The sequence below is a fragment of the Rhamphochromis longiceps genome, linkage group LG11 (assembly GCF_057381845.1).
Source record: "Rhamphochromis longiceps isolate RC_006_pf linkage group LG11, R_longiceps_female_GT1.1, whole genome shotgun sequence".
Classification (NCBI taxonomy): Eukaryota; Metazoa; Chordata; class Actinopteri; order Cichliformes; family Cichlidae; genus Rhamphochromis; species Rhamphochromis longiceps.
The window spans coordinates 14,160,570-14,174,489 of record NC_140567.1 but is presented as its reverse complement, the minus strand read 5'-3'; the positions used below and the strand labels follow the sequence as shown (position 1 = coordinate 14,174,489).

Sequence of the window (13,920 nt, the reverse complement as noted above, 5' to 3'; positions counted from 1 at the left end):
TCATTATTACTGGAACATTAGCTAACATTTTAAAAGTCTCTCTTATCAAGTGTGTTTTATCAGCTGTGGTGTTGATGTCAGACGTCAGAGTGTTCACATACCCACTTATGATTCTCTATATTTAGCCAAGGCATCTCAGTCGATGAGATAATAGTCCCATATCAGTCTTTCCGTATTATTCTGACTTATTTCACATGAGCAATCTTCATTGCCAAATGTTGGTTTTCCATTTATTCTTTTCTTTTCAGCTACCTGATCTTAGCTCAGCCGAGATCAGGGATGTCAAACTCATTTTAAATCAGCTGCCACATAGAGCGCACTTTGATCTTAAGTAGGCCCGACCAGTAAAAATCCCCTTTTTGTCAGTGGAAAAAAGTTTACCTACACAGCCGATCCCTGTGATATCTAAATATAAGAAAAGAAGTGCAATTTCAACAGCATTTCTCAGTTTTACCACATAAATAATGAAACATAATGAAAGAAATCTGTCAGCATGACTCTTTGGGCTTCATTTGTAAACAATACATCTGTGAAATTACAGAAAAGGTTCAGATAGCTCATTGCCCAGACTGCCTTGTAATCATAAAGGAGTAATAGCCTATCTACCTTCCTATAAAGATGTTGATTTAGTAACAAATCTTTTTACTAATCATTGTCTTTCTTTTTTAGACAATCAAAACCAGATTAGCTCCTGTTTTAAAGTCGCCCACCTGGATAATTGACAGGATTCCCTTTTGGAAAGTTGAGTAATTATGGAGGAAAACTCATTTACATGTTCATCTCCTTCATTTTATTTAACACTTCAGTTCGAGATGCGAGGGCTGCCTGTTTCTCAGACTTGGTTTCAAAGAGCAGAGGTAACCCCAAGGTACTATTTGACACCATAAGTGATATTGTTGCTCCTGCTCCACCTGTTGTCCCAATTTCATGGAATGAAGATTAGATTAAAAATGTTTCTTTCTTCGTTGAAAAAGTTAGTAATGTGAGGAACAGTATCTCTCCTTCTCTGTCTCTGTTGTCTGCTCCAACTCAAGCTAGGCCTGTTATTTTAGAAAGATTTTTACCCGTGTCCTTACCTGAGCTTGTCAAATTAGTTACTTCAATGAAAGCATCCTCTTGCTCTCTTTATATTTTTAGCTGGATCTTTGTTTAAAAATGTCTTTCAGTCTATCGGTCCCTGTGAGCTTACAATTATCAATACTTCTTTGGTTTCTGGTCAGGTCTCTGTTTACTGTAAGCATGCTGTCATTCACCCACAGTTTAAGAAAAACAAGCTTGACACTTCTTTGCTTAGCAGTTATAGACCAATTTCAAAACTACCATTCATCACTAAGACTTTAGAAAAGGTTGTGGCTAACCAGCTCATAGCTGTTCTGGATGACTACAGCATTCTGGAAAAATTCCAGTCTGGCTTTCGTACAGCTCACTTTACTGAAACTGTACTTCTTAGAGTCTCCAGTTACACCTTGATGAAATGTGATGCAGGAGAATGCTCTGTTCTTTTGATGTTGGACCTGACCTTTGCCTTTGATACTGTCAACCATCACATTTTGCTAGATAGGCTGAGACACTGTGTGGGTATATCTGGGTCTGCTTTGATCGGTTCGCATCTTATTTGTGTGAACGATCCTTTTCTTTGGCTACCTCTAAGTTTATGTCTTCTTCTGCTTCTTTTGCATATTCTGTGCCACAAGGTTCTGTATTGGGGCCTTTGCTGTTTTTGTTGTATTTACTCCCTCGTCCGCACCTTCTGAGCAGTTTTAAGGACATTTCTTATCACTGCTATGCAGATGAAATTCAGTTGTATATCTCCTTTAAGCCCCAAGGTGTTTCCAAGTTACAGATTTTGCATAGGTGCATAGACTTTATCAGAGGTTGGATGGCTGACAACTTTCTTTAACTTAATGAGGAGAAAACCAAAGTCCTTGTATGTGCTTCTCATAATTGTTTGCCCAAGGTTATGGAAAATTTAGGTCCTCTTGCTACATTTGGCAAATCTTCTATTAGGAATCTTGGTGTAACTTTTGATTCAACTCTGACTTTGGACGCTCATGTTAAATCTCTGGTTTGATCCTGTTTTTATCACTTCCCCAGCAGGTCCCTGAGGTCATGTGATCAGGGCTTGTTGGTTGTCCAGCACACAAGGCTGAAATCGAAAGGTGACAGAGCTATGGCATCGTGGCCCCCAGACCCTGGAACTCTTTTCCTTTGAGCTTGAGATCTGTAGACTGAGTGGTCCTCTTTACAAATCAGCTAAAAACTCGTCATTTTAAACTTGCTTTTGGTTCGTTTTTGTTTCTATGTTTTAGCTTCTGTGAAACACTTTGTGATTTTTATCTTGAAATGTGCTATACAAAGACATCTTACAGCTGATATAATCAAAAATAAAAAGTTAACTCATGTAATTACAAACTCAAACTCATTTCTTAGTTTAGCGACAATTTTTTTGACATTTAAAAAAAAAAAAGCATATCATATTTGTCCTTGTCAATCGACTGGCCTGCTCCCCTGCTTCTTCTGTGTGTATGTGTGTGTGTGTCCAACATGCCAGTTTATGGGCAAACATCAGGCCAGAAGGATTTCCCGTCCCGTGAGTACGCCAAATTGATCATCACATTTTTTCTTCATTGGAACCTGGAAAGGAGTGTGTCACGGGAGCGGAGCTGTTGGGAATTATCAAGTGTTGGCGTTTCACCACCAGACGAGCACTGTGCAGGAGTTTGGAGCACCACAGAGGAAGCTACGTCGTTGGAAACGGTTAACTTTATTGTTCTCTATTTCACTGTAAATAAACTCACTGTTGCTAACTGGAAAGTCCTGCATTTGCATCCTGTTCTTGCACTGAACCTGACAATAATATTACATTAATCATGGAATAAAAGTACAAGATTTCTGACATAAAATCACATAGTAAAATCCAATTAATAAAAGTACTTTCCTGAAATTTTAAGCCTCATTAATTGCATTACAACAGTATAGGACAAAATTATTAGGTAATTTCACTGATTTTACACATGCAAATACATTTTTTAAATATGAAAATCTGTAAAAAAAAATAGCTTGTGGGGATAGGTTAATTGGATAATCCAAATTGCCACTAGGTGTGAATGCGAGTGTGAATGGTTGTCTGTCCCTATGTGTTAGCCCTGCGACAGACTGGCGACCTGTCCAGGGTGTACCCCGCCTTTCGCCCTATGACAGCTGGGATAGGCTCCAGCACCCCCCGCGACCCTGAAAAGGATAAGCGGAAGCGAATGGATGGATGGATGGATGTAAAAAAAAAAAATACAATTTAAAGTTAAAAATCTTTACGTTATTATCCTATTAAAAGCACATGAATTTACCGTATTTTTCCATAATGGCAAATTTAAATTCTTTTTTTTTTCTTGCACCCGAGTTGCTGAAATCCTACCACTTTTTACATTTTTTTTTCTTTTTTGCTGATGTACATGATGACTCTTGGATTTAAAAATCCACTCTGGTGGTATACAGATGCAATACTATAAACAATTTTGTTACTGAATAATTTTTTCGGGAAATAATTAACAAAGGTCTTCCAAAGTTGATATTCTCAAGCTCTCTTACACTCAGGCATTTTTACACAGCAAGCCCTCCTTAGTGACTTACAGTAAGTGCAATCACAGAGCTTGGTGGTTATCCCTGAGGGTGTAGGGTCTATATATGGACATCCTCTTTCCCTCTACATCCCAGAACCAGACCTCACTTTCCTGTTTAGTGAGAAAAGAAACTATTCACTGTCAGAGCTGACCAATCAGCAGACATCTACTCAAATGTCTGACCAATAAGCCTGCAGACAGAAAGAGAAAGTAACCCAGTGTATATAAGAACTGCCTTCATGGCAGTTTGGTTAGCAGACATGTGGTACAGCAGAGAGCAGCGCTTGACAGGGAAATCAGGAGCTATGAAGCGGCTGGCAGAAAATATTAAGGTGCTTTACATCGCCAGTGACTGTATGGAGCCTTATGTTGAGGTAAGATTACTCTGCTGAATGTATTCGTGTTAGGAGGTTCTGTGGAGGTTCAAATGTGTTCTGTCACCATGCATTGCAGTTTTGTTGCCATTCAATAGTTCTGGTTTTGTGGTTTAAATGATTTGCAACCTTTGTACTTAAGGCCATTAAACTTATATATGTAATGCAGTAAAAACTTCCCAAATAACAAATAAAAGGAGAGCAGTGGATAGCAGTGTAACATGATGACACTTTTTCTGCTTGCCTCCTTCAGATCATCACAGTGAAAGAGTCCAAACGCTGCCAGAGTCTGTGCAGCTCAGACGCCTCCGAGGTAGAAGAGCCCGAGTACCTGCTGGAAGTTGATGATGATCTTCCTGTCCTCACTGACCAGAGTCATCTGCTAGATGACTATCACCTAGAAAAAGTAAATAACACTCATTTATATATATGTGTGTGGATCACAGCTATCAATGGTTTTTCTCCTGAAGAACTGAGAAAATTGTGATTAGGGCAATTCCTCTCAAATCGTCCAATTGTTCAGAAAATTTTCTGCTTCACCATCTCCAGTTTCACAACAGTCATTATTTATGACATAAGCGGCAGCATTGCCTGGAAGTTGTGCTCAGACCGTAAAGTTTTTTATGCAAATTGTAGACAGTCAAGCAGAAGAACAGTGTTGATTTTAGATGGACTGATGCATTAGTCTGTCAGGACATGATCTGATGAGCAACTCTTTGTCAAACAGCTTGCTGTTCACATGCCAGCAAGGACCCGGGGTTATCAATGGCAGCTGGTCTACAGCACAGCCGTCCATGGGAGCAGCCTGAAGACTCTGTACAGGAACATGGCTGAGGTGGACAGCCCTGTGCTGCTGGTGGTCAAAGACATGCACAAAAAGGTTTGTATCCTGCTCTTTAGTCTCCAGCACTTTTCTGTACCAAGAAAATGAGACGGATTCCTCCATTACCAGCATCTCCTTTAACAAACTGGTGTCTTGGTGTATTTTCAGGTGTTTGGGGCTTTTTCTTCAGATCCATTCAGAGTCAGTAAATACTGCTACGGTACTGGAGAAACCTTCTTGTTCAGCTTCAATCCCGACTTCCAGGTAAGAGTTGAACTTTTATTAATGTTTTGACTCTAGTCTATTTACAGGATGATTTTTCATGAAATTATTTCACTTATTGTAGAAATCTGCACAGAGTTTAAGATGTTTTTATGTCTTTGTTATCTAGGTATACAAGTGGAGTGGGGTGAACTCGTACTTTGTGAGTGGAAACTGGGATTCATTGCAGCTCGGTGGAGGAGGGTAAGTTATACAGTTATTTATTTATTTTCCTATCAGTGAGTTTTCAAAGATCTGATATTAAAGTTCTATTGTTCTCTCTGTCTTTAGGAGTGGCTTTGCCCTGTGGCTGGATGCTGATCTGTACCGTGGTTCAAGCTTTTCCAGTCCGACTTTTCACAATGCACCTCTCTCCGCAAATGAGGACTTTATTGTACAAGACCTGGAGGTCTGGACTGTGCAGAATTGACTGTGAACATCTAAAAAGCCGAGCTAAAAACAAAGCAGGACCTGTTGTTCTGTGTGGAGCTCCCAGACTTCAAGACGTGTGGGCCGTTTAGCCACTACTGTACGTATCCTGATGGAGCGTCTGCTGTCGTCTCTGCACATGGTTCAGAGTTCCTCTTGTACAGTTTGAAGCCTGCTGACGGGGAAGCCACTGTAATGGGATTCAAGAAAGAGTCTGTTTTTATTTTATTTTTACATCAATGCGAGGCGTGTGTGCCGTTTAGTCACTCAGATGTGCAGATGGAGCATTTGCGGATTTTAAAAAACAGCATTGAATGATAAGTCTACAGCTACTGTAATGATATTCAGGGTTCAAGAAAACGTTTATTTTTTATTTTATTTTTGTATCAATGCATATTTATAAAATAATGTGTTTTTTTACAGTTTGCATCTTTGGTTAAGTGAGTGTGTATTAACAATAACTGGTTAATTATATTAACCAGTTAGTGTTAAAATCGGTATAACACTGTTAGGACAAACAATTTTAACTGGTTTTAATGTTTTCCAGTCAAATCTGTGGCTGCTAGTAAGGACCAAACTAGTAAAGTTGAACAACATTGCACTACAACAGCTGCTGGATAAGCTGGATGTGCTGCTTGAGGAAGAAGTCAACTGAAGTGTAAAATGAAAAATTCTTTTTTTTTGTAAATTAAGCACCAGCTTGTCTATTTGGAGAGAAAAGTACTTATGAAAACATCAAATACACGCACATGCCCAGTTGTTTATTTTCTGTCTTTTTAAATACACTGTTCAGGAAATGGTTAAAGTTTTTCTATGACTGTCAGGCAGTGCTGGCACTACCACTGTTTTTTGTGAAATCCCATTAAAGGTTTATGTTTCCTGTTGAAACTGAGTAGATGTCATTTTTTACTGCATGTTACATCAGCAAGGTATTTAATAAGAAGCACGTGTTACGAGAAACAAACTGAGAATGCTAAATATCAGATCTGGGTAATGTTTCTGTGTAATATTATATATATATTATGTGTAATATGAAAGAATAGAGAATTACTGACAAATACTCGCAATGTTAAAATATATATTTATCAAAACCTGCAGTCTCACCAGACATTAAACTGTTCAGTTATTCAAGAAAAGTCATCCATCCAATAGTTTTTGTCCATTGTGAAGCTTCACAGGTTTGAGATGATACTGCTCAATGACCTAAAAAATCCTGAGACAAGAAAAAGAAAAAACAACATTATTCTGTATATTTGTGGGAGATATCGTGTTATTTCCAGCAACATCAAAATAGTCTCAAGCAACCAAGGATAAAGGAAAGTTGTGGGTTGATTGTGGAAAGGAAAAAGGTGACACAGAGTGATACAGAGGGGGGGCGGCTGTTTTTCACATCTGTGGGATAAAAACAAAAGAAAGGTTACATTACTGTTACTTTAACATAAACTCAAAAAAACAAAAACAAAAAAAAGTCCAATTATTCAAGTAATTCAGCCCATTTTCTGGCTATCATTTGCGGGGTTGTATTGTTGTTGTTGGTGTATCATATTCAGTGTTGGGACTAACGCGTTACAGTAACTACGTTATTATTGTGGTAACGAACACGGTAAGTAGTTATTATGCCAAAACCGGGAACGCGTTACTCGTTACTGGGATTTAGATAGGCTCGTTATTCGTTACTTCGTGTGGTGGCTATCGCGGAGCTTCCACAGATTCAATAACATTAGCAAGTGGTGGAGGCCAGCAGGTGGATGAAGGAAAAGGGAGGCAAGAGGAGAGACCCGAAGTGGCCGCTGGTCCGAGAGTGTCAGGTGAACTGAACTTCAGGTAAGAAGTTATGACCTGCAGTCTATCTGAGTCAGATATGAACCAAGTTTAGGTGGAGTTTATTTTCGTTATGCTGACTTTTTCGTACTGCATGCTAGCTAGCATGACAGAGTTTCTATACAGCTGGGTGGGTGCTATGTTACTGATGTTGAACTTTATTTTGTTCATAAGGTTAATTATTAGAGTTGCCAACCGTCCCGAAAAAAACGGAATCGTCTCGTATTCAGAGAAAATATTACGCGTTTCTTATTGAGGTGAAAAGGAACAGTTTGTCCCGGACTTCAGCTACAATGACAAAGACACACAGCTGGAGTTATTCTGTGTTTACGCTGCACAGCTGCCTCTTCTTCTCTCATTCTCCCCCCTCCCTCCCTCTCCTGTTTCTACTTCAATCATGAAACTGATCAATGATCAGCTGATCGGCTTTTCTCTCTTGTTTATTTATCGCCCACTTTGCGCCAGAAAGAGGAAACCAGAGGATGTCGCAGTAAACAACAGCAGCATGTTTAAGCTTGATCAGCTGTTGTTAGAATTTATTTAATATTAATTTCTAGTATCAGCTGATGTTTGCTGGAGCCACAGCTGTAAACCTGCTGGTCATGATATGGTTTGGTTATGTGATGAGAGGGAAACATGAAGATGAAACCAGGAGATGTCCTTACTGAATCATCAGAGCTGTGATGGAGAAACAGGTTTACCTTTTAGGTGACATGAATGAGTTGAAGGGAAGTTATGAACTGTTTCTGAGAGACAAATAACACCAGGATCCTTTTCTAAGCAGCTGACAGCTGGTAACTGTGCAGGGGCGGGTCTAGCAAAGTGTTGCCAGGGGGGCATGTAGGGCATTAACAGGGAAAGGGGGGCACAAGGAAATACTTTCTTATTCTCATTTAAAATGTCTCACTTTTAAAAAAATAATTATCTGAGTCTTACAACAAACAATTGATAGATTGATACATATATACCATCAGAACAGTGTACATCACTGTCACAACAGTGTTTATTTTCATTCAAAGGTTTTATGATTTTTCCTATAATGGTGGGCTGGTCTCTAGTCAAAATGCCCGGGACGATTTTTTTGTCCCAGTCCAGCTCTGTATGCAGCTCATCTGCAGTCTGGTGTTACCTACATCTTCCTATTCAGAAGGCAGAATTTCCGAGTTCTGAGCTCAATCGAAAGCACCACGACTGCAGTTTTTGTGTTGGATGTAAAAAGCAGGCTAGGATAGAATCAGGCGTGGGATTTCTCTCGTGGAAATGGGCACATTATTTTTTCCTTTCTATTGGTAGGTGGCACAGTGCACTTGTGGCAAGTAAGCAAGCTAGAAGACTGGCAATCTTGCTGGGTATCCAGTTACGGAAGCAACACATTAACAAGAGAATTCTGAGTAAAACCAAAGTTACTTTCCCTAGTAACTAGTTACTCTGAAAGTAACAAGTAACTTGAAGTAACTGAGTTACTTTTGATAGGAGTAACTATTAATGTAACTAAGTTACTAATTTAAAGTAACTTACCCAACACTGATCATATTTGATTCATGAGTTTTTGTGAGTTTTTGAGACCTCTACATCATGAGTGTCTCATGCTCTCTCTATCCTCTTTGTGCTATCTTACCTTCTCTCTTTGTTTTCCCTGTCCGTGTTCGCCACCTTGCCTCTCTACTATTACTGTGTGTGTGTGTGTCTTAGTGGGACTCGTGCCAGGTTCGTGGCTTCCTGATTCCTCTCAAAGCCACTACTCAAGGGAGTGTCTGAGATTCAGTCTTTGCAGGAATGTTAAATGAGTAACAGTTACTAGAACCCCAGCTCTGGTGCTTATTTTGTTGATTCATTTACTTGTGTGGAAAACTTACCTGTATTTTCTGTGTGTATATTCCAGTGAAGAGAGTTTTTCAATGACAATTGCGATTTAACAGGGTCTGGAGAAAGGGTATCTGGGAACAAACAATCTGATGGATATATATATATGTATATATATATATATATACACACATATATATATATATACACACATATATATATATATACACACACATATATATATATATACACACACACATATATATATATATATATATACATATATATATATGTGTGTGTGTATATATATATATGTGTGTGTATATATATATATATATATATATATACACACATATATATATACACACATATATATATATATATATATATATATATATATATATATATATATATATATATATATATATATATAAAAAAACACCCAGCACGCCCCTGCGGGCGGTTTATCCTTCAAGCTCGGGTCCTCTACCAGAGGCCTGGGAGCTTGAGGGTCCTGCGCAGTATCTTAGCTGTTCCCAGGACTGCGCTCTTCTGGACAGAGATCTCCGATGTTATTCCCGGGATCTGCTGGAGCCACTCGCCTAGCTTGGGAGTCACCGCACCTAGTGCTCCGATTACCACGGGGACCACCGTTACCTTCACCCTCCACATCCTCTCGAGCTCTTCTCTGAGCCCTTGGTATTTCTCCATGCTGTCATTCGGAACCGCTACATCGATCACTACGGCCGTCTTCTTCTGTTTGTCTACCACCACTATGTCCGGTTGGTTAGCCACCACCATTTTGTCCGTCTGTATCTGGAAGTCCCACAGGATCTTAGCTCGGTCATTCTCCACCACCCTTGGGGGCATCTCCCATTTTGACCTCGGGACTTCTAGGTTATACTCGGCACAGATGTTCCTGTACACTATGCCGGCCACTTGGTTATGGCGTTCCATGTATGCCTTGCCTGCTAGCATCTTGCACCCTGCTGTTATGTGCTGGATTGTCTCTGGGGCATCTTTACACAGCCTGCACCTGGGGTCTTGCCTGGTGTGATAGACCCCAGCCTCTATGGATCTTGTACTCAGAGCTTGTTCTTGTGCTGCCATGATTAGTGCCTCTGTGCTGTCTTTCAGTCCAGCTTTGTCCAGCCACTGGTAGGATTTCTGGATATCAGCCACCTCCTCTATCTGCCGGTGGTACATACCGTGCAGGGGCCTGTCCTTCCATGATGGTTCCTCGTCTCCCTCCTCTTTCTTGGGTTTCTGCTGCCTGAGGTATTCACTGAGCACTCGGTCAGTTGGGGCCATCTTCCCAATGTATTCTTGGATGTTCCTTGTCTCATCCTGGACTGTGGTGCTGACACTCACCAGTCCCCGGCCCCCTTCCTTCCGCTTAGCGTACAGCCTCAGGGTGCTGGACTTGGGGTGAAACCCTCCATGCATGGTCAGGAGCTTTCTTGTCTTTATGTCAGTGGCTTCTATCTCCTCCTTTGGCCAGCCTATTACCCCAGCAGGGTACCTGATCACGGGCAGGGCGTATGTGTTGATGGCCCGGATCTTGTTCTTACCATTCAGCTGACTCCTCAGGACTTGCCTGACCCTCTGCAGGTACTTGGTGGTTGCAGCCTTTCTAGCGGCCTCTTCATGGTTCCCATTTGCCTGCGGGATCCCCAGGTACTTGTAACTGTCCTCTATGTCTGCAATGTTGCCTTCTGGTAGTTCAGTCCCCTCAGTTCTGACTACCTTCCCTCTCTTTGTTACCATCCGACTACACTTCTCCAGTCCGAACGACATTCCAATGTCATTGCTGTATAGCCTGGTAGTGTGGATCAGTGAATCGATGTCTCGTTCACTCTTGGCATACAGCTTGATGTCATCCATGTACAGGAGGTGGCTGACAACTGCTCCGTTCCGTAGTCGGTATCCGTAGCCAGTCTTGTTAATGATCTCACTGAGGGGGTTCAGGCCTATGCAGAACAGCAGTGGGGACAGAGCATCTCCTTGGTAGATCCCGCACTTGATGGTAACTTGTGCTATGGGCTTGGAGTTGGCCTCTAGTGTTGTACGCCACATCCCCATTGAGTTCCTGATGAAGGCTCTTAGGGTCCCATTGATCTTGTACAATTCTAGGCATTCCAGTATCCAGCTGTGGGGCATTGAGTCATAGGCCTTCTTGTAATCAATCCAGGCAGTGCACAGGTTGGTCAGTCTGGTCTTGCAGTCTCGGCTGATTGTTCTGTCTACCAGTAGCTGGTGTTTTGCACCTCTGGTATTCTTGCCAATTCCTTTCTGTGTCCCGCTCATGTATTGACCCATGTGCCTGTTCATCTTAGCCGATATGATGCCTGACAGGAGCTTCCATGTAGTACTGAGGCAGGTTATTGGTCGGTAGTTGGAGGGGACCGCTCCCTTCTTGGGGTCCTTGGGGATCAGGACCGTCCGACCTTCGGTTAGCCATTCCGGGTGTCTCTCGTTAACTAGCAGCTGGTTCATTTGTGCTGCCAGACGCTCGTGGAGTGCAGTCAGCTTCTTCAGCCAGTAGGCGTGAACCATGTCGGGCCCTGGTGCTGTCCAACTCTTCATACTGGAGACCCTTTCTTGGATATCTGCCACTGTGATGGTTACTGGACCCTGTTCAGGGAGGTCGCTGTGGTCTGCCCTCAGATCCACTAGCCACTGAGCATTGCCGTTATGGGTTGCATCCTTCTCCCATATGCTCTTCCAGTATTGCTCCGTCTCCAGCCTTGGTGGTGCTGTTCTCTTATTGTTCCCTTGCCACTGAGAGTACACCTTTGCTGGTTCTGTGGAGAACAGCTGGTTTATTCTCCTGCCTTCTATCTCTCTGGTGTACCTCCTCAAGCGGCTGGCCAAGGCTGTGAGTCTTTGCTTGGCAGTTTCCAAGGCCTCAGGTATGGACAGCTTGCTGTATTTCTTAGGCACCTTATTTGTCGCACCTTTCTGCAACTCCGTTAGTTGGCTAACCTCCCTCCGTGCTACTTTGATCTTGCCCTCTAGCCTCCTTCTCCATGGAGGGTACTGCCCCTTGTGGCTGTTCAACTTGTAGCCAAGCATCTCACTGATCACTGCTGCCGTATTGTAGATCAGCTTGTTAGTGTCGGTAATCGTGGTTGTAGGTATTGCCCGTAGTGCTGCATTAACATCATCTAGCAGACCTTCTGAGGGTACTTCACGTAATCTTGGTAACCGGCTACGGGGGATCCAGGTTTCAAGCTTGGCCATGATCCTATTTTTCAGGTCAGTTCCTCTCGCACTCAACGATCCTTCTCCTATCGCACTTGGGGCTATGTACCCAATCTCGGGTGGGGGTGATGATATCTCCCCCCTGACCTGGCGTCCTGACTCCTCCTTGCCGTAGCATTTGTGTTGTACCTCGTCAATCTCTAGCTGTGAGAGCAGTCCCTTCTTTCGAATGTTGGAACACTGAGCTACTAGTTGTTTCGCTGTCATTGTGGATGTTGGGTATCGAAGAATCCATAGGTCCCTCATCCTATTCATGTAGCCCCTTCCGCCGGGGTTACTATATATATATATATATATATATATATATATATATATATATATATATATATATGTGTGTGTGTGTGTGTGTGTGTGTATATTTATATATATATATATATATATATATATATATATATATATATATATATATATATATATATATATATAATCAAGGATATACATATATATATGTCTATTTACACACACACACACACACGTATATAAATGTCTCCCTCTGTCCCTCTGACGAAGCAATCCTTTTTCTTTTCCTGAAACTGCAGATTTCAATTTGACAAAAAGTAATTCTGAAATAAAACTGCAAACTTAATGTTTCTAATTTGAAGCAAGCAAAATCATAGCTGTTCATCCCAGCTGGCAAATAATTCAAAAACAAACAAACTGTATTAAACTAATAAAGGTTGAGATCATAAATGTCAAGATTCAACTTTCAGAATTAACTCAAAAAGAATCTGTATCAATACTAGAAATGAATCAAACAAAAGCATGATTTAATTTAACAATCAATTCAATGGTAGTTATCTCAGAATCAAACAAAGCAAACATGACAATGAATTTAGGAATTGACTCACTCAGTTAACTACATATTAAACAGATAAGAGTCAATCAAAGAAAACCATTAGAGTAAAACAGAATAGCAATTAACTGTTAATGGTTATCAATTAAATCAATTATAAGATCAGGCTAAGATCAAATGTAAAAGCAAAACAACTAACCCCAAGACCACTTACTTGTCATCAACCAGTAAAAGAAAATAATCTTAAGATCACCTACTCTATTAATAAGATCAACTGAAAGGATCAGAAACAAATACAGTTAAATCTATAGCTGTCAGTTGATTACTGACTGATAACAAAATCAATTGAAACCAATCAATATTCCAAGACAGGCAAAAACACAAAAAACAGTTAACTTTTTAGCTGTTTCCCGATATCAGAGATCAACTTAAGAGAGAATCAGAATACAAAACCAATTATGAGTTAACTTCTACTGGTATTAACTGATAACAACTGATGGCAAATCAATAGAAGAATCAGAACACAAAATGAACATAAATCAAATACCAGTTAGTTCTATAGCTGCCAACTGATAACAGAAAACAAAAATGTAAAGGAAACTCAGAATACAGTCAAATAGCAGTTACAGTAACTCTGTATGTATTAAATGATAACAACTAATAACAAATCTTACCCATGCGCTCCAGAAAAAAACTACACTGAGAGCTCTCACAACTCACTCACCCACTCACGCA

General features: G+C 40.8%; 1 protein-coding gene across 1 annotated transcript; it reads left to right on the top strand.

Moving 5' to 3' along the window:
- Positions 1-3,856: 3,856 nt before the first annotated feature.
- LOC146658690 (TLD domain-containing protein 2-like) lies at positions 3,857-6,279 on the top strand. The gene is made up of 6 exons (XM_085421723.1): positions 3,857-3,991; positions 4,245-4,397; positions 4,719-4,871; positions 4,983-5,078; positions 5,206-5,279; positions 5,367-6,279. Exons 1-6 carry the CDS (start codon positions 3,857-3,859, stop codon positions 5,503-5,505), a joined length of 750 nt encoding a protein of 249 aa, XP_085277849.1. The 3' UTR covers positions 5,506-6,279.
- Positions 6,280-13,920: the final 7,641 nt, after the last annotated feature.